Consider the following 24,110-nt stretch of genomic DNA (forward strand, 5'->3'; position numbering starts at 1 on the left):
CCTGCCTCTCAATTTCCCCATCTATAAAATGAGTCCCTTGCCTAGCCCACTTCACAGATGTTTTGAGAATCAAATAAAATATGTAAAAAATTGGAAAATATGACATGCTGTGGATACACATTTAGAAGACTGGAGGGCAACAAGCCCTGTACCAAAGACCATCAAAATGTGAAATCATCATTCCTTTTATTATGACCTCTCCCAAGGTGGCCCTGAGGGGCTCATTTCCCAGCTGGGCTAGCTCCTTCAAACACTTGACTTTATGTAAGGTCACTGGGAGAAGGCATTCCTGAGGTTGTGATATCAGCCTCAAGAGATTTTTACGGCTGTCTGCACTAGAGCTGCCTGTTGGAGGTAGTTGGGACCTTACTCATACTTGCAGAAATCCTTGAGCCCCGTGGGCAGGTGGAGCCCATCGATAGCAAGCCGATGTATCACATTTCTCTGAATGACAATGCGGCACAGGGTCTGAAGGGAAGGCACTGTAGAAAAACAGAAAGATGGATTGGAGATAGGAAAGAATGGTTTTAGGTCAGCCTGGCCTTCTTCATTTAAATGATTATCAGGTGTAGTCTGGGGAAAGTGGATCTGATGAGGCCACAATCTCTGGGAACCCCCTTGAACCTGGAGTACAGTCTCTGGGAGCCCCCTTGAACTCTCCTTGAGTCTTCCAACTAGATATGGCCTTCCCCTAAGACTATGGGCCTTGCATTATCATTGGACCCAAGTCTCTGCCTAGCCTAGCCCTCTATTGTCCAGCTGTTTCCCCACACTTAATCCTGATCAAAATACCTATACCCTAGCTCAGTTGCCCTAGCCCTCTATTGTCGGTCGTCTCCATGTAGCCTTCAGCTATTTCCCACCCAGGAGTCTGACCTCATTTCAGTCCCATCAAGCTCCTCCTTAGATTCCTCCTCAAGGCCCTCCCTAAACCCCTCCTCTAGTCACCCCAGACCACCCCTCAATCCCTCCCACAATCTTTGTGTATATAATTTCCATCTTGCCTCCATGAAGGCACTCAGATTCAATCTGGCTCAGTAGATTGAATCTGGCCCGCTTGTGGAAATAGGCGTCACGAAGGGTGGGATTTCTTAAGACAATCCATTATGGTGAATCCCTAATAAACTTTGTCTTTTCCCTTGGCTGAGAGTCGAATTCTTTCAGCAGGACCCCGCATGTCGGTATTTTGGGGTCACGAGCACCTCTAGAAACCTATGGTTCCCTACCATATTCATTTTGATTAAACCTCTTCAGATCTAAACTAGGAATCAGGACACCTGGGTTCATGTCTCAGCTCTGTCACTAATTCAGTGTTTCCTTGGATGAATCATTTCACTGTTTTGGCTCCTACCTCTCCAGTTGTAAAACTGGAATACCTTCCTATCTACCTCACTAGCTATGAGAAGAATGTGAAAGTACTTTGAAAAGAGAGGCACTACAGTCATTCAAAGCCTTCCACAACCAGGCACCTTACTTTCCAATCTCATTTCCTACTGCTGCCCTTCACAGGCTATATTGGATTCATAGACTGGAACTGGATTAATCATTGCTTCTCAACTCACCCTCTCTCTTCAGTCTCTGGGCCTTTGCTCACAGCATACCTCATACCTGGAGTAGCTGCTCCTCCTTTAAAATCCTTCCCATCTAACTCAGATGTCATCTACACAAAGCCTTCTTTGATCTCCCCAGGTGGAAATCTCTCTGCTTCCCGGCATCTCTCATAGCATTTTAGGCCTTTTGTGTGCATTTGTTCTATCGTACAGTATAATTTTCTGTAAATGTCATCTTCTTTCCTTCTTCAGCCCACCACCATAAGCTCCCTGAAAGCCCAAAGACCTTATCATTTTTCATCTTTCATCATACCTAGTACCCGTTCACTGAAGTCAACCTCTGATGTCTGATGATGGCATGAACGTGACACAGGGTTACACCAAGCAGAGGTGTCATCAGCAAGGAACTTTGTGCGTACCATCTAATAACTCAGGATTCCATAGCATTTATTAAGTATTTTCCTAATGGCCATCCTATAAATTAGGGGATAAAAGTCTTAACTGTGCTCATTTTTCTAGCTCTTTAGCCTTTCGAAAGCACCTCCACAACCTTTTATCACAATGGATGGTGTCATATCCTTTTTACAGATGAGGAAACTGGAGCTTGGATAAGTTCAGTGACTTATTCAGGGTGACATTCCTGGTCCTAGTCTTCTTCCTCCAAGAACACTTACAATATGCTGTCTGATTAGTGTGGTATAGTGGGGAAAAACACTGGACTTTAGATATTGGTTCTACAGCTGGTTACCTATGTGACTTTGGCTATGTCAGAAAACCTCTCAGGGACTCGGTTTCCTCAGCCATAGAAAGAGGAGATTGAACTAGTGATCTCTAGGGTCCCCCTTTCAGTTCAGCATCCCATAATAGCCACTTGACAGATGAGGAAAGGAAGGCTCAGAGAGGTCTGCTGGCATGATAACCTGATCTGGTTTTGTGATTCTGACTCAGCCTTCTACAGCGCTCAGCAAGCCTATACCTACACCCATATTCCAGCTGGACCAGGCGCACGCTCTTGGTGGACGCGAAGACATCAACCACAGCATAGAGGGGCTGAGTGGTGGGCAGCCCTCGGGCGCTGGGGCCCATGTCCTCCCCGTTAACTAGGATGTGCATGTCGGCCGTGCCGTCCGGGCGCGGGCAGAAGAGCACCCCGAGGCGGCTGCGCCGAGCCGTGGGCGGTAGCACGTTGAGCTCATAGAGCTGGTCCAACAGGTGGCTGTAGCGGCCCGGCCGGCTGCGGCCCACCAGGCGGTCGCGGGGGATCCGCAGCTGCTCGATGTGCAAATAGGGCTCGTCCAGCAGGCCCGGGGGGCGGCCTGGCGGCTCCTCTTCTTGGCCCTCGGTGGCCACGCGGTTGTGGTGGCGAGTGATGGCGAAAACCCAGCTGCGGCCCAGACTGACCAGATCGGGCAGCGAGTACTCGGGCACAGGGGCCAGGCTGCCGGGGTCCAGGGCGGTCAGGCCCAGGCGCAGGTGGCCGCACCAGCCCAGCTCCTTCTCTTCAATCTCCACCAGGAACACCTGGCCGGGCGCCAGCGGCTCGCGACTGAAGCACAGGCCGTTCGCGAAGCTCTCCACGCGGGTCGCCCGCGTCCCCGACGGGTCCACGCGGATATTGACCCCGTGGACCTCATGGAAACGGGTTGGAGGCGGCTCCCTGTACGGAGCGCCCGCGGAAGCGACTGGCACAGGCTCAGGGGCCGCCGCCGCCATCTGCCCGAATCTGGGGGGGAGGCCGGCGCCAGGGGCTATTTTGGGCTCCAGGGCCGGGAGCGGACTTGGGGAGGGCCATGTAAGCTCCCGAGGGTCTCCCGGAGGAGGCGGGGTTGCCCTGGGGTCCTAGCGCCGCCTGCTCCATCACCTACTCCGGCCGGGTGTGGGCGACGATTGGGCGCGGCCGCCCCGGCCCTAAGGGAAAAGATGCCTCGGTTCGCTGGTGACTGCATGCGCGGGAGGGGCGCGGGGTCACAGGCGGGGTGTGTGTGTGGGGGAGGTGACCTAAAGGCGAGAGAAAGCGCCCCCACGGCTCGTGACCTGATTAGTGGTCAGGTGACCTGGACAGATCACGTGATTCCAAGCTCATGTGATAGCCAGTCTTTACCTGGATCCCCAAGAGAGCAGCCTGACAGACCGGACGGAAGCTGAGAGCAAGGTGAGCTGCAAGGATCGTTGCTCCTGTGGGCCGGCGCCTCTCTCCTCTCAGCCTCAGCGCGAGGGAGGCCAGGGGTGGGTCGACCTCGTTAACTCGGGCGCTGCCGGCACCTCCCAAGAGGAAGTGCCGATCGGTAAACACCCTGTCTTCCCGCAGATGGGCCCGGCCGCGCTCTTGCTGCTGCTGCTGCCTCTGTTCGGGCCGCCCCCGGCCGAGGCAGCGCCCGAAAAGGACGAGATCCTCCATCTCCCGGGGCTGATGAAGCAGCCAGCGTTTCGCCAGTATTCCGGCTACTTGAACGTCGCAGGCGGCAAGCACTTGCATTACTGGTCTGACTCAGGGCTGGGCTGAGGAGGTTGTTCTAGGCTAGGGAGACACCTTCTCCAGGGAAGGGGCTAGGGGTACCGACTGACCCTAGGACCTGAAAGGGTTGGAGGTCCGGAGGATGGGGTTGGAAGGTGATGGGTGGACATTCCCACTCAGACTCTGTCTCTTGAAGGTTTGTGGAATCCCAGAACCGTCCCCAGAGTAGTCCTGTGGTTCTGTGGCTCAACGGGGGCCCAGGATGTAGCTCCCTAGATGGACTCCTGACTGAGCATGGCCCCTTCTTGGTCAGTACCCTCCTGCGTCCATCTTCCTTCTCTTTCATCTCTTTATCTTTTCACTTCCCCTTTCTCTCCAGCATTAAGGGTAACTGGAGAGAAGAACTGAGTCTAAAGGGAAAGGGGAGGCTCAGAGTAAAGCCTTTTTCCAAGACCTTTCCTACTCCTCCACCTTTCTGGCTGGAGACACACCTAACTAGGGCTGTCCTTCCTTCCTCAGATCCAACCAGATGGAAGTACCTTGGACTATAACCCTTATTCCTGGAACTTGGTAGGACAGGGGAAAAAGAGACCTTGATTGCTGGGGGTGAGGATCGTATAGAGGGAGAGCAAAATACAAACCTTGTGAATTTGAAGAAAAGAACCCTCTACAACTATCTTTCCTATACATTCCCCAGAATGCCAACGTGCTGTACCTTGAATCCCCTGCTGGTGTGGGCTTCTCTTATTCTGATGATAAGAACTATGTGACCAACGACACTGAGGTGAGCCTTGCTAGTTCCTCCCCCACCCTTCTCAGCCTTTCTCCAAATGCTGCCCCACTCCCCCACATGCTACACAGTATTACTTATCAGCTACTTTACTCTTCTTATCCAGGTTGCCCAAAACAACTATGAAGCCCTCCAAGAATTCTTCCGCCTGTTCCCAGAGTTCCACGACAATCAACTGTTTCTTACTGGAGAGAGCTATGCTGGCATCTACATCCCTACGCTGGCTATGTTGGTCATGCAGGATCCCAGCATGAATCTGCAGGTGTGGGAATGGAGGAAAGCCTGGGAGTGGGGAAGGCCAGGGAACCACAGGATAAGTGACAGACCAGGAGGCTCTGCTCTTAGTTGGCCCATAATTCTTTGTCGTCCCTCTATTCTCTGAAACACAGGGAGCCAAAGTTTTGTGCTGTTTCCATATTCTTGGATCTGTCTTGGTGTTGGTGGGAGAGGTCTTAGAAGGAGGAAGAGAATATCCTTCTTACCCTTGACCCTGGAAAAGCCTAATCAAAACTGAGTTCTCTTTATGTGTATGTGTGTCACAGGGCCTAGCTGTGGGCAACGGACTCTCTTGCTATGAACAGAATGATAACTCTTTGGTCTACTTTGCGTATTACCATGGGCTGTTGGGCAACAGGTGAGGGGGAAGGGTAGGGCTGCTGAGAATCTGATAGAGGAGTGACAGCTGTGGAGTAATAGCTAAATCATAGTACTGGGTGGGGAAGGATCTTATAGATATTTGATCTGGGTCTGGCCCTTGGCTCTGGGCTCATCATAGGGCTGGAGAAGGTGGGGTGGGTGGGTGGGGGTGTCATCACCCCACTAGAATGTAAATTCCTTGAGGTCAGGGACAGGGATTTGTTTCTTTCTTGCTTCTTTGAGCACAGGGCCCTACATATTAGATCCTAGGATTTAGACCTGGCAGAGAACTTAGAGATCTTCTATCCAGCACCTTCACTTTACAAAAGAGGAAACTGAGTCTCAAAGGCAGAAGTGATTTCCGTAAAGTCACCCATGGCAGTAATGTCTGGCAAATTGAATTGAGGTGCTGACTGCTGAATTTTTAAAGCTGATAAAGGGAAAGGGGGGGGGGCGGGTGGCAAACACTGCCAGGTAAAAATATTTATTGATTACTGAAAACTCAACATCATGCCAGGCACTAGAAAAGATTAAAAAAAAATGTAGACAATAGAATTCTTTTGGGACTACTTTTTCTCTTCAAAACTGCCTTTGGTGTTCATCAGAACAGGAAGAATAGGACTTCCCTGGGATATGAATGTTGAGGGGAAATGACATAGACTCAGTGTGATTTAGTCCTGCTAAATGAGGGAAGGAGTTCCTTCCCATGTCTGCCTTTTGAATCCATTTGAATCTTGTTCAGGCTATGGTCCGCCCTTCAGACTCACTGCTGCTCCCAGGGGAGGTGCAATTTCCATGACAACCAGGACCCAACCTGTACTGTTAATGTGAGCTTCCCTCTCTTTCTCTGTCCCCTCCATCCTCGTCCACCCAGTCCCCACAGTCCTCTCAGATTAAACCTCCTGGGCTTCCAGTCTATGGGTGTATCCACATTGATTTGTCTGCCAAAGCTTCTTAGTTTCTGTTGTCCCTCTCTAGGTTGTTGAGACCAGAGATGTCCACATGCATATTTCCCAACCTTCCCTTCAGTGTTAGAATACCCATTTCCTTCTTCCCAGCCCCTCTGCCCTCCTCACCCCACAATACACACACATATACTTTCTTGTAGCTATTGGAGGTGTCTCGTATCGTAAGCAATTCGGGGCTCAACATCTACAACCTCTATGCTCCCTGTGCTGGTGGGGTTCCCGGCCACATCAGGTATGTGCTCCCATGGGGAAGTCATGGGATCTCCCTCTCTCTCTCTCTCTCTCTCTTTGGAGATTTGGCCCTATTCCACCACCATCCCAGGACTCATGGTCACTCTCTCGCCCACAGGCATGAGAAGGATACCTTGGTAATACAGGATATGGGGAATCTCTTCACCCGATTGCCAATCAAGCGGATGTGGCACCAGGTAAGTTTGGGGAAGGGTGTTAAGCTAGAGCTCAGACACAAAAGTACTGCCTCTGCTTCATACCAAAGATATCATAGTGGGTAAAATGGATTGGATCTCTGCCCTTCCCCTGGATACCAAAAGAATGATTTTATCCCCTTCTTTAGCCCAAAGATTTACAACCAAATGATCTTTGAGACCATGTAGTCCAACCTACCTATTTCATAGAATATTTCCCATAGAGGAAAAGTGATTTGCTCAGAATCATACAGGTAGCAGATCCAGAATTGGAATTTGAGTTTTTTGTCTCCAAATGCAAATTTCTTTCCACTAAAGCTGAGGTATCTCTATCCCATCTCTTCTCCTTTGTGCCATCACTCCACTTGATGTCTGCTTCCCACCCATGTGGGCCCACCTGGGCAGTAAGGCCAAAGCAGTGGCAGGAGTTGTTTTCTCTTAGCAGGCAATGTTGAGAACTGCAGCAGGGGTACGGCTGGACCCACCTTGTACCAACACCACAGCGCCTTCCACCTATCTAAACAACTTCTATGTTCGAGAGGCCCTACACATACCTAAATCTGTCCCACGCTGGGACATGTGCAAGTGAGAGGCCTGGGATGTGGGTTGATTAATGTCACTAAGACATTAGTTGGGGGGAACAGGGTGGGAAGGCCAGGGAAATCATAGTGGTCACTGAGTGTGAAAGCTAAGGGACCTTAGAGCAGAAGAAACTTTAGTGATGCCATCTAATCCAATTCTCTTATTGTACAGAGGGAGAAGCTGAGCCCCAGAGAATAGCCCACCACCCCACTGTTACACAGTATTAGCTGAGACTAGACTAACATGGGCCCAGAACTCCACATTTCTGACTACATTCCCGGCCCCTTTTCTCTTTGCCAGCTTTGTGGTGAACAGTAACTATCAGCGCCTCTATCAGACCATGAATGAGCAATACCTCAAACTTCTCAGTGCCCAGGTGAGTGGGGGTGGAGCATGCTGAGAGCCTGTGTCTTATCTCTTAGAACCAGAGAGGAAACTGAGGCTCAGAAAGGGGTAATTCCCCTTTCAAGACCCCTTCCATGTTAGTGGCACTTCCAAGACCTGAGCTAGGGTCTCAGACTCCCTCTGTTTCCTTCTCTGTTCCACCTTCTGTTAAGGGTGTCCTTTAGGGGGAGTGTTTGACTTGTGAGCAGGGAAGGTAGTCTGACCTGAGTTTAACTTGACATTCCCTTCCATTCTCCTACAGAAATACCGCATCCTGGTCTACAACGGGGATGTAGACATGGCATGTAACTTCATGGGAGATGAGTGGTTTGTGGATTCCTTGAACCAAAAGGTAGCGAAGCTTGGCAAGTAGGGAGGTTGGGGTGAGCGGTGTGGATGGCAAGCCATGGAGCAGCCAGGCAGAAAGCTGGATGGCGGTTGCCTAGAGTTTGGCTGGTTGGTTTGGTTCTTGGGTAGAAGACTTCCAGGGTGGGCCCTGGCGTTTACTGACCACATCCTTCCTGGGGTGGCTGGATGCAGGTGGAGGTACAGCGTCGTCCATGGCTAGTGTCTGATGGTAATGGGGAGCAAGTTGCTGGCTTTGTGAAGGAGTTTGCCAACATCGCCTTCCTTACCATCAAGGTACCTGAGGATTGGGGGTGGGGTAAAAAGGAAAGGGAAGAAGCACCGGGAGGGGGAAGAGTGTGGGGTCAAAGATCTCCTGGGTGATGGTATGAGGAGAAGACAAATGTTTAGGTGCAGATGGAGGTACCGCAAAGCTTGTCTGTGAGAAGCAAGAGCTTGAGTGACAGCAGGTGGGAGGGTTCAGGGTGGAGGCAGCAGGGACCAGCAGTGAGCAGGTCTAGCCTTTAGTCTGGTCTCTGCTGTTTGTTAGCTGTCTGGGACATTGAACAAGTCCACATCTCTAAACTCCAGTTTTCTTTAAGATGGGTACTTGTACCACCTGAGGTCAGTGTGAGAAAAGCACCTTAAGGTTTGTAAAATGAACTTTTACTACATCTTAGCCCTTTGTCCTCTAGGGAGCTGGCCACATGGTGCCGACTGACAAGCCCCTGGCAGCTTTAACCATGTTCACAAGATTCTTGAACAAGGAACCCTACTAAGTCTCCTCTTCCCTGCCGTGGGAGACAGAGAAAAGCCAGTCAGCCAGCAGCCCCTGCTTCCTGCCTGGGGATGAGGCCTGGCTGTGCTTGGCTGAAATCTCATTGACTGGCCAAAGGGAATCCCCTTGGTTGGCCAGTAACAGGCCCAGGTCTATAGGGGTTAGGACTCAAATTGTACCCAAATTTCCCACGTGGAATTAATCAAGGTTTTGAGTGGGGGGATTAATTCAAGCTGTTTGAGGGCATGAGTTAACACTGGTTTATTCCTTAGGGTAGACCTTTCTGGGGGGTGAGGGTACTAGGGTACCCTCTGCATGCCATCACTCACCATGCACTGTTCCCTACCCAACATGGAGCTTAGGACTATGCATATGTCGCCTGTAGGTACTGGAGTAGGGGAGAGAGGGGAGAGAAGGGCAGGGCTTGACTGTGATTATAGGAATAAATGGTCCACAGCCCACTTCTGGCTCTGGGTCCTGACTGGGGATAGGGAGGGCTTTATTGAAGGGGTGGGGATTGGTTCCAGTATAGTTTGAGAGAGAGAGAGAAAAAAGGGAGGTTGAACTTCCATGAATGAAAGACTGGACTTGCTTGAATGAATGAATGACAGCCTCCCAGAAGCCTGTTCAGGAGGTAGGGGCAATAGATTGAGGTGGAGAGGAAGTGGGCCCAAGGTCACCAGATGGGCGGTTCTTTTCAATCACCTCTCGAAGTCCCTTGGCGAAATGGAGATCAGCCCCAATGGTCAGGAATCCCTAGAGTTCACAGGGGGAGAGAGGACTTGAGAAGGTGCGTCCAAAATTCCCCTTCTTCCCCAGCACTCCGTATACCCCTCACTCACTGCCTGGTTGGTCACCACCTCTTTGACAAAGTCGATTCCCTCAGGGAGGGGTATCTGCACCCCACGCTTGGTTCGATCTGCAGGAAAGCAAAACAAGAGAACACACCCTTGCTTGGCTCCAAAGGACAACCAGGACCAATGGGTAGTCGTTATAGAGGGAGGTAGAGATGCCGGCTCAGGCCCACACCTGCCCTGTTCTCTGGGATGGGGTGCTGGCCCAGGAGGTGGAGGCTGGATGTCCACTGCTCAGGGAGGATGTGGAAGGATCCCTGCTTGAGGGGTGAGCTGGCAGTGGATTATGGTGAGGTCCTTTCCAGCTCCTAAGACGTAGATGTAGGATGATGTAGTGAAAGCTGGTCTTGGAAGGGGTAAGCCATTTCCTGGCTGTATGACCTCCAGGCACTTACCTTCTCTGGGACTTCTGTAAAATGAGGAAGTTCCTCACTTAGTGAGTTGGTAGAAGTCTAGATGATCACTTGATGTTGTAAAGGACATTCCTCTTCAAGTAGGGGTTGGTCTAGATGATGTCTATATTCCCTTCTGACTTCAGGTTCTGATTCTGTGACTTGCTCAGCCTGAGACTCTCTCTCCCAGCTCTGCCCAGCTCCCCCATCCCATCCTCCACCCCTGAAGGGTTGGCTTACCATTTAGCAGGGGCATCACCGCAATCTGTAGCAGTGTCTTTAGTGGTCCCTGCAGGGGAATCAGCTAGGGGGAAGAGGCAGAAATGAGGGATGGGTTTTTGGTAGGCTTACTGGTCCCCCCTCCTTCAGTGGTTTCTCTCCACCCCCCCCCCATCCCATTTCCCACTACTCACTGCCAGGGACTCCAAGGCAGACTGGTTTGAGTAGATGCGAAACCTTTGGAAAAACAGAAGAAAATGTTGGGGCTTGTACTGGGGGCCCACACTTTCTCAACACCCCGTCCCTCACTCCTGTTACCTGCGTAAATCCATCTGGGCCTGAAGTGCCTTTCCCCGAAGAGCCATTTTTGCACTGAGACGGGCATCCTAAAGGAAGGGAGGGGGCAGTGATGTTTGTGATCAGACTACCTCCCATCCCTTGGCAGTTGTCCCCAAGCCCCCTCTCAGCACCGAACCATGGTCATGCTGGAGAGCTGCACTTCTGGCTGGTCAGGCGGTGCCAAGGCAATGACGAGGCCAGCGGTGACAGAGATGGTGGTGCCTGAAGGTTTAATGGTGCATCGAGGGGGTGCAAGGACCTGCAGCTCCAGCTTTAGAGGTGCATCTATCACTGCTGGACTCTTCAAAGACAGAAGGGGAAACAAGTTAAGATTGGGCTCAGTAGGAAGAACAGCACAGTATAATGGAAAGAAGCATAGTGATCTGGAGTCAGAGACCCTGGTTCGAATGCTGGCTGTCACCTCTACCTTTGACGCCTCAGACAAGACATGAATTTCTTGTCTGCATTTCCCCATCTGTAAAATGAGGGAGCTCAACTAAATGACTACTAAGGTCCCCTACAGTTCTCAACTCAGTGGATCTGTTATAGTCTCTGAAATGGTGAAAAAAGAATTGTCTGGATTGCAACCCCTGGGGAAGGCCATGCAAAAGGTGGGGGCAGCAATGGAAGGAGTATGAATCAAAAAGGCCTGGCTATCCAGCTAGGATATATCATTACTGTGGGAGCCTGTGAGTCAACAAGCATTCATTAAGTACTCACTAAGGGCCAGGCGCTGTGCTAAACCCTGGGGGTACAAAGAAACAAGGTCCTTGCCCACCAGGAACTCACCTTCTAATAGAGACGTGCAAGTAACTATATACGCTCAAGATAAACAGAAGAGAAGGCACTAATGGGGGGAGGGAAAGGCCCAAGTCCTGAAGGAAGCCTGGGAAGCCAGGAGGTGGAGGTGAGGAAGGAGTATTCTAAGTACGAGGGATATCCAGGGCACAGAGAGTGGGGAGACAGTGTCATCGTTCAAGGAGGAGCAAGAGGCACTGGATCATAGTACATGGAGAGGAGTAAAGTGTAACGAGACTGGAAAGGCAGGAAGAGGCCAGACAGTGAAGGACCTTGAAGGCCTACCAGAGGAATTTATTTCTCTGTCAGAATGGCAGCCTCTCAAGAAGGCCATTTAGAAGTTCCTTCTTGAATTTGATCCTGGAGGTAACAGGGAGCAACAGGAATTTGAGGTGACACAAGCTATTATATGTGTATGTATATATGAAATATCTCATACTAGTAAGTACATATATACAAAAACATAAAATAAATACTTATGCTAACTTCAGGGAGGCTTATCACCAGAAAGTCCAATGGTTTTTGGCCCCAGCAATTCTTGAATTCTTGAAAAGCATTTACCAAGTAAAAGAGGGGTCGGAATCTACACTGGCAGAGGAAGTGCCCACATTAAAATCACAGATCTTTGAAATATCTGTGGACTAAGACCAAGCATACCTATGCTTTAGAGCAGAAAGGGACCTCACAGATTATTTTGTAGATAAAGAAACTGGGGCCAGAGAAGTGAAATGGCTTGTCTGAAGTCACACAATAAGTAACAGAGTCAGAACTCAAACTCAGGTCTTCTCAAACTCAGGTCTTCTCACTCCAAATCCTGGGCTCTTACTTCATCCGTCTACAGTGGGGCTCCAGACTCCCCTTGAGTGCCTCAGCTGGAGCGCACACTCCATAGGCTTGAAGTGTATACTTAAACTTTTATATGGAAGTGCATTGCTTATATCCCCTCCTTTTCAGAGTCAATCCTCCCTCCTTCACATACAGCCAGCCTCATCCTCCCATCCCTCTCACCAACAAAATGATGCTCCCGAAGAAAGTGGCCCTCAGTACCATGTCCAGGTCTTTAGGCACCTGAGTTAAGAAAAGGAAAAGGAGAGATGGGGGGGGGGGGGTGGGGAGGGAAGAATTTTTAGATTAGACTTGAGAAGTCAACTAGGCGAGTCTTCTGCCCGAGTTTTCTCTGTATTGTCCTTATTTTTGAACACTTCGAGGGACAGGGAGCTCACCACTTTGCAAGGCAGGAAGATTCTTCCACCTGGATTCATTCCTTCACACAGTGTCCTCCCACCTCTATGCTGGCCCCAGCCTCTCAGTGGGTCTGCTTGGGGACCCCTCCAAACCTTCCTCCCCACCCCACCCCTGCCCTGCCACATCATCTCACTTTGTCCCCAACAAGCTCCAACCGAAACACGCCAGCCCGAAAGTAACTGTCCATAGCAGAGTCAAAGAAGAACTCTGAGAAAGCCACATAGACCATCCTCTCCTCTTCCTGCAGTTGAGGTTCCACAGCCTGGTTAGGGAAGCTGGTATTGACCTCCACCAGAGGGAAGAAGGCTCCCTGAGGAACAGGAACAGGAAAGTCTGAGCATCTCAGAGAGGAATGTTTGGATGAGAGAACACCTGGATGGGGTCAAGTCAGGCCCAACTGGGCCCCAAGCTGGGCACTTACCCGGAAGTTCATGTCCAGATTGCTGGCCGAGGTCACTGGATCACTCAGGAGGGAATAGTCAATGCCAACATACTGGTCCACTGCACTTCGTACTAAAGGGGAAGGTTTGTTTGTCACTTCAACAACCAGCCAACTCAATGACTTTTAATGGGGCAGCCTATATAGAATTATGCTTCCGTGGAGACAGGGTTATGTAGTGGCCAGAACTGGGACTTGGAGTCTGAAGAGAAATGGTTCATTTACCTAAGACCTGAGTTCCAATCTCATCTCTGCCACTAACTGGGTATCTGACCTTGGGTCATATAAAATGTAAAAATGGGGGATGACCCTTGTACTAACTTGTTGTTCAGTTGTTTTCAGTCGTGTCCAACTCTCCGTGACTCCATTTGGAATTTTCTTGGCAAAGATGCTGGAGTGGTTTGCCATTTCCTTCTTCAGCTCATTTTACAGATGAAGAAACTGAGGCAAACAGGGTGAAGTGACTTGCCCAGGGTCACATAGCTAGTAAGTGTCTAAGGCTGGGTTTGAACTCAGGAAGACTCTAGGCCAGGTGATCTATCCTCTGCACCACCTACCTGCCCTTGCACTAACTACCTCTCTTCAAATGAGACTGTGGCTATGTTTGCAGTCAGTCAGTGGTCCCGGGTCTAAATCGGCTTTCTGATTTTGCTCCTTACTGCCTATGTGTGATCCTTGGGCCTGAGTTACCTCTTTATTTTATTTTATATTGGGGAAGGGGGGAAGGCAATCAAGGTTAAGTGACTTGCCCAGGTGTCTGAGGTCACATTTGAACTCAGAGCCTTCTGACTTCAGGGTGAGTACTCTATCACCACCTAGCTGCCCCTGGGTCTGTTTCCTAATCTGCAAAATGAGGGGACTGGGCTAGAAAGGGGGGAGCCCCCTCCAGCTCTAAATGCCAGGAACCTGTAAAGTGTTCTGTAACCAATTCAGCATGAGCTGCTATGCCATAGAGGAGCCTTGTAAATACCTTATTTAACAACTCCTATCTCTACAGCATTTTACAGTTTACAAAGTACTTTCCTTATGACAACATTCCATCGTAAGCAGTATAAGGGCATAAGGGTGCTGCTCACCTTAGAGTACGGGAATTGAGCATCAGAGGCATTAAACCACCTGCCAACATCCCCCAGATTCGGGAGCAGTAGAGGCAGGCCTCCAACCCGGGTCTCCTGACTGTCAATCAAGTTTCTTTTGTCTCCTCATCCCACTGCTCCCTGTCCGCAGGTACAGCATTTTCTCCTTCCCATGTATCAAGAGACAACTCGACACAGTGGAGGTAGCCAGGGACTCAAGTTAGGTAGAGCTAGGTTCAAATCTTTCCTGGGACACTCACCGGGGTATGTGAGCATGGGAAAGTCATCAAAATTCTCTGAGCCTCAGTTACTCCAGCTCTAAAATGGGGACTATAATGAAGCCCCTACCTCACTGGGCTGTTGTGAGGCTCAAGTGAGATCTTGTATAGCTGCAGCGTGGTGTAATGTGCAGAATGCTGGGTGTGGAATCCAAGGACCATGGTTTGATTCCTGGTTCAGTCACTTACTATCTGAGTGACCTCAGAACCTTAGACAAGCAACTTCACCACCCAGGGTCTCAGTTTCTCCTCTGTAGAGGAAGGAGATCAGACTGAATGACTTGTAAGCTCTAAGACCCTTCCAGCTCGAAATCTATGAAAAAAAGTAAAGCACTATGCAAACCTTGGAGGACTACGTAAATGTCAGCTGTGACTGTTACTCTCTGTAATGATACCTATCTGAGGCTCAGATGAGGTAATTCATGTTCAGCGAGTGCTCTGTAATCTCTAGAGGGCTGCCTGAAAGTCAGTTGTTATGTCTCCCCAGAGAGACAAACAGGTGTGCCGGATGTCAGCCCAAGGGGAGACAAGGACAGGTCTGAGGGAAGGGCACTGGGACCTCGTTCAGACCACAGTGTAAGGTGCGATCTCACTTCTGCCCAGTGGGTGGCACAGTTCTACCTAAGGAAAAGACAAACTAGATTTGAGTCCCCATGCCTTGAAATCTAATGCCCTCTCTCCGGGAGCTACCAATAAATGGGTAAGTGTTCAAGGAGGGCCGAGCCCAGAACCTGTAAACAAGGCAGTCCCTGCTCACCAGCTGGTTGAGATAGGACACGAATGATAATTGAAATTAGAGCGGCTAGATGATACAGTTGTCAGAGCCCTGAGCCTGGAGTCAGGAAGACTCATCTTCCTGATTACAAATCCAGCCTCGGACACTTAGTTGTGTGACCCTAGGCAAGTCACTTCATCCTGTTTGCCTCAGTTTCCTCATCTGTAAAATGAGCTGGAGAAGGAAATAGCAAACCACTCTAGTATCTCTGCCAAAAAAAAAAAAAACAACCCAAATGGGGTCATGGAGAGTCAGATACGACTGAAAAAGACTGAATGATAACAAACAAACAATTAATTGTTATACATTTCTAGAGTTTACAAAAGCACTGCCTGCACAATCATCTGGTGGATTAAGGCAAATATCATTGCTTCCACTTTATATATGAGGAAAAACTGAGGCTCAGAGGAGGGAAAATGACTTGTCCAAGGTCATAAAGCTGTTAAGTGCTAGCTGTAGTCAGGACTTGAACCCTCCAGATTGCCTTATGCTTATTTGGTATATATTTTTATGTGCTTATGTGGCTGCCTGTTGTCTCTACCAACAAAACATAATTTTCTTGAGGGCAGGGTCAGTTTCACTTTTGTTTTTCTATCCTACTGCCTGGCACAACACCTGCCCTGTTGTTATTCAGTCATGAACCCATCCGGGGTTTTCTTTGCAGAGACACTGGTATGGTTTGCCACTTTGCTCTCCAGATCATTTTACAGATGAAGACTGAGGCAAACAGGGTTAAGTGACTTGCCCAGGGTCATACAGCTCGTATGTGTCTTAGGTCCGTTTTGAATTCAGGAAGATGAGTCTTCCTGATTCCAAGCCCAGTGCTCTACCCACTGTGCCATCTAGCTGCCTCCATAAAAAGAAACTTGCTCAGGGTCAATGAATAAGCAAATGGTAGAGTCAAGTCTCTTGATTCCAAGTCTAGTGTGTTCACCCTCTCTCTCTCCCCGTTCCTCCATCTCCTTCTCTGTCTGTCTCTCACAGACACAAAAACAAAATGGTCTTTTACAGCAGTTATTTCCTTATACATAAATGTAGCCAAAACCACACACATATATTCAACCCAACAACATATATTCAACAGAAAACCTGTTAAGCAAAGACACAGCACCACTGTACATAACATTCCACACCCATGATCCCCCATCTCCCTCAAATGCTTGTCCTACTCTACCATGCTTCCCCCTCTTGGGGAGTCCTGGAGATAACTATGTGCTTGCTAAACTTCTGGAAGGAAACTCCCAACCGTTGAACTTCTCATCCCCAACAGACCCACTGGGAGTGGGTGGGAGAGGGGACAGGAAGAGAAGGCAAAAGCAGATACATCCCAACCTTTTCCTGTTTCCAAGACTCACCAGGGACCGTGTCCAGAAGGGAATTGAGCAGGACCAGCCCTGCATGGTGCAGCACAGGACAGATCTGAGGATCAAAATAGTGCATCAGCACTAGGTCCCTCTCTGCACATGATCCCCATCCCCCAATCTTCATCCTTCTCCATGTTCCTGCCTATTCCAGCCATCCCTCATGCTCCCATCCCTTTGTTATCCCCAGCCACCTGGTCCCTCCCAGACCTTGCTCCTGACTTCAGCATCACCTGTTGGTTGAGAAGGAAACGCATGCCTGAGATGATGAAAGTGGAGAGGAAATCATAGACCTTCCTGCAGGGAGAGGGGGAGTAGAGGGGAGCAGCCCTGTAAACCGTGTCCCAGCCCGGCCTCATGCCTTCCAGGCATGGAGGGGATTGACTAGGGGAATCTGGGGTATGGAAAAGGATAAAGTTTGGTACCAAGGTAGATCCTCAAGCAGGGTCAAACCTGATGGGGGTGGGGAAAAGGCAGGGCTCAATACACATTTCACCATTTCCCTCTCACCCTCAACATCTGTATTTCAGGGGAATCTGGGAACAGCGAAGTATAAGTGTGAAGAGGGGAAAGGAAGGTAGCTTTGAGGAAGGGGAAAGGGGAAATCCTGGGCAGCCTGGCATTCAAGGCCCTCTACAACCTGACCCAAACTTCTGCCTCCCCGTCCCTGTCTCTCACTGCTCCCCTTCACACGAGTCACTCCTTCCCAACCAGACCCTCCCTGCCCCATCCCCAGACAAGCCCAACTTTACCCCTCTGCTACACTGTTCCCTGTCTTCAAATGCCCTCTCTCATTTCCACCTGTCATTCTCATCATCAAGTTCCAGTCCCAGTGTCAGCTCCTCCATGAAGCTTTCCTTGATCCCCACCCCCCAGCTAGGAGTGATAGCTCCCTTTTCTGTACTCCTGTGAAACTTCAAATCCCTAATGAATTACTACTACCTCGAATAATTGTGTACATTCTTGTCCCTTCCCCAACCCCATTAGACAGTAAACTCTACGGGAACAGAGAATGCATCTCATTCACTCTCTTAGTGCCTAAGATGGGGCTAGGAACATGGTAAACACTCAATGACTGTTTACTATAGTCTAATACCAACCAGTTTCTTCTCCATCCACTCTGTCCCTGAACCACAAACTGAATATAGACCCCTCAAATCCAGCACCTGGCACAACTAGCTATCCTGCTGGCTCTCCCATCCAGGAAGACCCTTCTCCCACCCAAGGATTCTGGAGCCAAGGAGAGGCCTCACTTGAAGGTCCCCCCGAAGGCAGCCTGCATCTTGGAGACAGAGGCTCCACAGGAGACATTGGAAACTTTAATTCGCCCACCAGGGTCTCTGGCCAACTGCAGGGCCGTATGGATGGACACACCTTCGGCCGAAGCATCAACATAGCCCCCATCATATCTGCCAACAGGTGAAAATCACGAAAGCAATAAGCAGTCACAGAGCACCTACTACGCACTGGGCACCTTACAAATATTGTCTCATTTGATTCTCACGACAACCGTTGAAGGTAGGTACTGTTACTATTTTTGTTATACAATTGAGGAAACTAAGGCAAACAGAAGTTAAGTGACTTGCCCGGGGACACACAGCTAGCATGTGTCTAAAGCAGCATTTGAACTCAGTTCTTCCCAATTCTAGGCAGAGAGCTCTAGCCACTGCACCACCTGGCTGCCTCTAAGAGTTGGGGTGCAAAGGAGGGGCTCAGACAAATAAACCCCACCCCACCCCTCTACCTCTCCTGTCCAACCCGTTCCCCCTCACCTCCTTGTCCTAGCCCTCGCCCCTGCACTCACAGGAACCAGTAGAGCAGTTGTCTCCGGAAGCGAAGGCTGATGGAGGCATTGCTGATATACAAGGTCAGATCATGGTTTGGCTGGAAGTAGAGTTCTGATTGTACCAGCTGCAGTTTGGTCACCTTCACCCTAGAGGGGCAGAGAGCAGAGGAGGCTCAGATCCCTACTCAGAGCTGTTTCCTCAGGAGAAAAACAGGATAGCTGGAATATCCCCTCTTGGGGCAGCTAGGTGTCGTAGCGGATAGAATGCTGGCCCTGAAGTCAGGAGGACCTAAGTTCAAATTCGGCCTTAGACACTAGCTGTGTGACCCTGAGCAGGTCACTTAACCCTGTTTGCCTCAGTTTCCTCATCTGTAAAATGAGCTGGAGAAGGAAATGGCAAACTACTCCAGTATCTCTGCCAAGAAAATCCCAAAATGGGGTCATGAAGAGTCAGACACGACTAATTGACAAAACAACTTTAGATCCCTCTTTTCCCTGTCCCTATAAGCATTATTGAGAGCAGGGCCACCTCACTAGTCATTCAACCCAATCTGAGAAGAAAGACAACAAACAGCTTAGCTCTCCCAGGGAAGGTCCCCTGTGCCATATGTAGGATGTCAGAGTTGGAATGGACCTTAGCCACCTTCTTTTACAGGGAAAGAAACTGAGGCATAGAATCTCAGAACTGGAAAGGACTTCAGAAGTCCTCTAGCCTAATATACCTCTGAAAAGGAATCCTTTCTACAACTCCCTGACAAGTGATTATCCTGCCTCTACTTGAACAAGTAATAAAATTAATAATGATGACAGCTAACATTTATATTGTGCTTTAATATGGAAAGCACTTCACGTGTATGATTTCATTTGATGAACTCCATTTACAGGGAAACACTGTCTTCCAAAGTAACCCATTCTCCTCTTGGACAGATGGAGGATTTTTCTTTCATGGAGCAGAAACTAGTCTCTCTGCATCTTTGCCTTATTTGTTTCCTGTTCTATCTTCTGGAGTCAAGCAGAACAGGTCTAAACATTCTTTCCCATGAGAGCAGACCTCAAAGATTCAAACTCAGCAACTGCTACCTTCCCTAAGTCTTTTCTTCTCTAAACAATAAAATAAAATAGAAAAAGTACCCTCAGCTCCTTCAGCCAATTGTCTTGCATGATGACTTATCCAAGTTTGTCCATTAGATTAATGACAGAAATGAGACTCGAACTTATAAGCCCAACCCTTTTTATCTCCTCCACGACTTGACCTCAGAACCTCTTTCTGACCCAGCCCTTGGAGGAAGTAGAAGGTGCATTCAAGGATGTTTATTTCCTCACATGAAACCAGCATTTGAGATGAGGAACTATGCCTAGGATCCCTAGTAAGTGGGATTCTGTCACAGGCAGTGCTGCAAGGTGAAAATGATACTGGGTTAGGAATCCTGAGGCCTGGATTAGAGTCCTAGCTCTGCAACTAACTAGCTATGTGACCTTGGATAAGTCACATCCTCTCTCTGGGGGTTGGATTCCATTTCTCTGCTCTGGGCATTTTTCTGGCTGTCTCCCATGCCTGGAATAATCTCCCTCCTCAACTCTGCCTACTGCCTTTCCTGGCTTCCTTTAAGTCCCAACTAAAATCCCATTCTTTACAGGAAGACTTTCCTAACCCTTCTTGATTCTGATGCTTTCCCTCTGTTAATTATTTCCTATTTATCCTGTATATAACTTGCCTGTATATATTTTTTTGCATGTCTTCTCCCCCATTAGATTATAAGCTCTTTGATGGCAGGGACTGGTTTTTGCTTCTTTTTGTATCCCAAGTGCTTAGCACAGTGCCTGGCAGATAGTAGGTACTTAATAAATGTTTACAGATTGATTGATTGGACTTGATCAGGGTTCTTAACCTTTTTTAGGTCAAGGACCTCTTTGGCAGTCTAGTGAAGTCTCTGGATCCCTTCTCAAAATAGTGCTTAATAGTGAGCATATACATAAATTGGCACATGCAAGATAAACACAGAGTAGAGGAAAGGTAACTTTAGAGAGCATGGCGTCAGCACCTGGGAGAGGGGCTGTAAAATGCTTACTGCAGTTGGTGGCACTTGCGTCTCAAAGGGAGCCAGAGATTCTAAGAGGGGGGGATTGGGGCTGAGAGCACTCCAGGGAGGAGGATAGATGGTGTAGAGGCAAAGAATTGGGAGACAGAGCAACCCGTGTGTAGGATCTCTTACCCCCAACTGCTAAAGCCTCCCAACCAAATTACCTTGTATTTACTCTGCATATTTTTTTTTTTTGCATCTTATATAGGTATGCAGTGTGGCCTTCCCAAGAGAGTCTGGGGTCTTCCCAGGGGCTAGCACACTGCCTATCACATAGCAGGCGCTGAAATGCCTGTAGATTGATAAGTGACCTCTTCCGGCTCTAAATCTCACAAGCTTAAAAATATACAAACACTGGCTCACTAGGCCTCTGGCAAATGCTGTGACACAGACTTTCCTGGGCCTCAAGTCTTTCATCTATAAAATGAGATAGTTGGACTAAAGAGCCTCTGGGGTCCTTTCAGCTCTGTATCTGTGTGCTGATGTGCTGTGTCCGAGTAACGAAATTTTGACTTGAATTGAATGACTTCAGATATAGCTCAGACATAGCACAATCCCACTCTCCCCTCCCCTTCCACTGCACCCCGCCCCCTGCTTTTTAGCCCAACCCCCAAAATCCCAGGCCCCACTCACTCAGAGACGTTGTAAGAGAATGGGCCCTCGCTGCCTCGAAGGTCTGGGATGGTAATGGTTTCTAGCTCCTGCTCCAGGAATTTCAGTCCTTCTTGCTTTACTGAGGCAGTAAGACCCTTAGAACTGGTAACTGTTCCCCCCAAGTATTCTCCCTCCTCCCCTCCCCCGGGTCAATCCTCCCACCATCACCAAGCACAGGCCTTTTTGTTGGAAGAAAAGGAGAGGTAGCCCCAGGGCTCCCTCCTGAACGTGAGGGGGAGATATCTCTCCTTTCCCAATACCCCCAAGCCTCAGCGACCAAAGAAGCGCTGGCCCCCTGCCTCATAACCTTACCCAGCTCCAGGGCTTTGGATGTCACCCGGATCTTGCACCCCGGAGTCTCAGCATGAGTGACTGCTATAAGTGCTAGAAAGAGGGCCCAGAAGAGAGTCATGGCTGAGCTGACCTGAGGGAAAGATGGGCACAAGAGTCATTCTCTCACAGGTGGACCTTAGGTACAATCCCTCTCCCAGGTCTCAGGGCTCCTGGTGCCTGTCTGGAGTGGGGGACAGGATCTGCCCCAGTAGACAAGGAAACTCAGGCCTCAGGTGCATCTCCCTGAGGGGTAGCCATATCCCTGAGAGAATTCACCTAGTACTGCTGGACAGGGGAACAAGGAGAAAGGGCCTCCAACTCCCTCCCCATCCTCAGTAGCCAGGCCTTTCCTGTGGATGGCAGTCTGTTTTACAGTACAGAGACCTGTCCTGGGACCTCATCTTCCAGCTCCACATTCCACTCCCCATAGGATTTAGGGGAGGAGGAGAATAATGGGGGTCAAAGCTTCTTGTGCAGCAGCCACATGACAGGCTAAGACTAGTGGGGTGACTGACCCCATCCCCCCACCCCTCTAGCCTCCTGGCAACAGAAAGCCTGCTACTCAGCCTCACTCCATGGTAACAGGAGCAAACACATTCCTGGGGAAAGTCTGTGGTATCCAGAGCACCACTCGGGGAAGGGGGCAGCCCAGTACAGAGTGAGACTTAAAGAGCTGAGCTCCTTGGTCAAATGGAATCCCCCAGTGCCTTCTTCCATCCCCTAAGTCTAGAGAATCTTATAATAGCTGTGGAAGGGATCTTAGAATGGGGAATGTTAGAACAGGTAGGGATCTTTAGAAGAGAGAATGTCATAGTTGAATAAAACCTTAGAACACAAAAAAATTGAAAGTTAGAAATGGAAGGAACCTTAAGATATCAAAAAATTGAACATTAGAGCTGAAAGGAATTCTTAAGATAGATCATAGAATGTCAGAGTTTAAAAGAACTTTAGAATATATTATACCAGAGCCAGAAGGGACCTTAGAACATTTCATGTTAGAACTGGAAGGAAACTTAGAACACAGAAAATAGAATGCCAGTACTGGTAGTAACTTTAGATTAAAGAAGGTAAGAAATGAAAGGACCCTTTGAGTTCATAGTCCAACCCCTTTTATTATTTCAGAGAGTGAAAATGACTGGCCCAAGGTCTGTCTATCTGCGAATTCAAGGCAGAACCTGTACCAGAACCCAGGTTTCCCAGCTTCTCAAGGCCAGGGCTCTTTTCACTAAGTTCTCTTCTTGCCCCATTCCAGGCTGGGAGTTAAAGGGCACTGACTCCTCCTCATCCCCCTCTCTCTCATCCCTCAGCCTAAACCCACCGCGAGGGGAGGTGGGGGGGGGCGCCCAGAGGCTACTGGAAGGGCAGTTTGAGATGATCTGAGCTTGTCCAACAGCCTGGGCTCCCCCAGCCCCAGTCCAGATCCTCTGCCCATCTCCCTCTCCACAGCGTGCTCAGCTCCTTTCTACGGATCGTATCCCCAGAGTCTCCTCAATTCCTCCCCCAGCCCCGACTCCGTGTGAGGTCTAGGCTACCAGCCTGGGGTAGAGATGATGGGGGCGGGGAGCGAAGATGGGGAGGAGGGATGGGATATGCGCTGAGACTCACGCGGCAGGGCCAAGGGGGCTGGGGTCAGCTGCAGTCACGTCCTGCCTGCAATGCCTTGATCTGGGGAGAGAAGCGGGGCCAGGGTCTGTAAGGGCTACTTCGGGTACTGCTGCCTTTATAGGGCGCGAGCCGCAACGCGTTTCCCCCACTACCACACATACACACGCACACACACACACACACCCGCCCCTCTCCTCCCCTCCTGAGTTGGGAGGGATTGGGGCGGGCTGACTAATGTGGAGGAATGGTGGGGGGAGGGCTAGGCTGCCCGTGAACGATCAGGCCCAGGCAGGCTGGATGCCGCGGGAGACCAAGGGTTGGAGCAAAGAAGCTCCCACATCCATGGAGACACATATTCATTTCATCCTCAGGACATCTCAGCGGGTCATTAGCCCCATTTTCTGGATGAGAAAATTGGCCCAAAGAGGGTTAGTGACTTACCCACTGGGACAGAGCTAGTAAACGGCAGACCTGGTGGAGGTCATCTGAGTTCCAGTCCAGTCCTATTTCCACAACTTTAGAGTTTACCCAGTTCCTTTGGCTCCTGACCCTTCCTCATCTGCCTACCTCAGGTCATGCCCCACTCTCCCACTCAGTTACTCCTTTAAAGCTTTCCAAGCTAGACTTCCAGCCCATTTAGAACTTTGCCTTGGAGACCCAACCTAGTTATTGTCACATCAGAATTATTGTAGGATTGAAAGTGGGAAAGGACTTTAAAAAGCATCAAACACCAACACACACACACACACACACACACACACACACACACACAATTTAACAGAAGAGGATACTGAGGATCAGAGAGGTGGCATGATATGGCTAACAATCATGCAAACAGGAAGTATCAAAGCTAGGATTCAAATCCAGGTCCTCTGATTTCAAATCCAGTACTCTTTCCACTACTCATTCTCCTCTGTCCATTTACTGACCTTAATCAGCTCAGGTTCCCCTCTACCTCGAAC

At 49.5% G+C, this 24,110-nt stretch overlaps 3 protein-coding genes across 5 annotated transcripts; 1 reads left to right on the top strand and 2 right to left on the bottom strand.

The window, feature by feature from the left end:
• Nucleotides 1–167: 167 nt before the first annotated feature.
• Nucleotides 168–3,283, bottom strand: NEURL2 (neuralized E3 ubiquitin protein ligase 2). The gene is made up of 2 exons (XM_036752368.1): nt 2,531–3,283; nt 168–482 (listed from the first exon to the last, which is right to left on the bottom strand). Exons 1-2 carry the CDS (start codon nt 3,261–3,263, stop codon nt 367–369), a joined length of 849 nt encoding a protein of 282 aa, XP_036608263.1. The 5' UTR covers nt 3,264–3,283; the 3' UTR covers nt 168–366.
• CTSA (cathepsin A) lies at nt 3,190–9,374 on the top strand. Of its 2 annotated transcripts, none has more exons than XM_036752365.1 (15): nt 3,190–3,702; nt 3,859–4,031; nt 4,202–4,313; nt 4,525–4,575; nt 4,703–4,789; nt 4,902–5,057; nt 5,338–5,429; nt 6,174–6,258; nt 6,540–6,631; nt 6,749–6,827; nt 7,267–7,409; nt 7,707–7,782; nt 8,053–8,142; nt 8,331–8,432; nt 8,831–9,374. In XM_036752365.1, the coding sequence occupies exons 2-15, from the start codon at nt 3,859–3,861 to the stop codon at nt 8,912–8,914; spliced, it is 1,422 nt and encodes a 473-aa protein (XP_036608260.1). In that variant the 5' UTR covers nt 3,190–3,702; the 3' UTR covers nt 8,915–9,374. The 2 variants fall into 2 exon arrangements, with proteins under 2 accessions (XP_036608260.1, XP_036608261.1); XM_036752366.1 differs by having other exon boundaries at nt 3,600–3,702; nt 7,270–7,409.
• On the bottom strand, nt 9,044–23,700 carry LOC118844470 (phospholipid transfer protein). 2 transcript variants are annotated; one of them, XM_036752364.1, is made up of 17 exons: nt 23,590–23,700; nt 23,149–23,208; nt 21,523–21,634; nt 21,190–21,289; nt 18,494–18,622; nt 17,943–18,098; nt 16,923–16,986; nt 16,684–16,747; nt 13,182–13,273; nt 12,894–13,070; nt 12,524–12,583; nt 10,854–11,018; nt 10,697–10,764; nt 10,573–10,615; nt 10,400–10,463; nt 9,756–9,832; nt 9,160–9,669 (listed from the first exon to the last, which is right to left on the bottom strand). In XM_036752364.1, the coding sequence occupies exons 3-17, from the start codon at nt 21,620–21,622 to the stop codon at nt 9,541–9,543; spliced, it is 1,488 nt and encodes a 495-aa protein (XP_036608259.1). In that variant the 5' UTR covers nt 21,623–21,634; nt 23,149–23,208; nt 23,590–23,700; the 3' UTR covers nt 9,160–9,540. The 2 variants fall into 2 exon arrangements, with proteins under 2 accessions (XP_036608258.1, XP_036608259.1); XM_036752363.1 differs by lacking the exon at nt 23,590–23,700 and having other exon boundaries at nt 9,044–9,669; nt 23,149–23,327.
• Between the last annotated feature and the right edge of the window lie 410 nt (nt 23,701–24,110).

The sequence above is a fragment of the Trichosurus vulpecula genome, chromosome 3 (assembly GCF_011100635.1).
Source record: "Trichosurus vulpecula isolate mTriVul1 chromosome 3, mTriVul1.pri, whole genome shotgun sequence".
In the NCBI taxonomy this organism is placed as follows: Eukaryota; Metazoa; Chordata; class Mammalia; order Diprotodontia; family Phalangeridae; genus Trichosurus; species Trichosurus vulpecula.

Coding starts and splice junctions, on each gene's coding strand:
- NEURL2 (XM_036752368.1), bottom strand. CDS start 3,263: ATGGCGGCGGCGGCCCCTGAGCCTGTGCCAGTCGCTTCCGCGGGCGCT. Junction 483..2,530: donor GGTCCAGCTGGAATATGGGT/GTAGGTATAGGC, acceptor GTTTTTCTACAG/TGCCTTCCCTTCAGACCCTG.
- CTSA (XM_036752365.1), top strand. CDS start 3,859: ATGGGCCCGGCCGCGCTCTTGCTGCTGCTGCTGCCTCTGTTCGGGCCG. Junction 6,259..6,539: donor ACCCAACCTGTACTGTTAAT/GTGAGCTTCCCT, acceptor ACTTTCTTGTAG/CTATTGGAGGTGTCTCGTAT. Junction 8,143..8,330: donor TGGATTCCTTGAACCAAAAG/GTAGCGAAGCTT, acceptor GGCTGGATGCAG/GTGGAGGTACAGCGTCGTCC.
- LOC118844470 (XM_036752363.1), bottom strand. CDS start 21,622: ATGACTCTCTTCTGGGCCCTCTTTCTAGCACTTATAGCAGTCACTCAT. Junction 13,274..16,683: donor CCTTCTGGACACGGTCCCTG/GTGAGTCTTGGA, acceptor CTTCCCCTTTAG/TACGAAGTGCAGTGGACCAG. Junction 11,019..12,523: donor TCGGGAGCATCATTTTGTTG/GTGAGAGGGATG, acceptor CTGTCTTTGAAG/AGTCCAGCAGTGATAGATGC.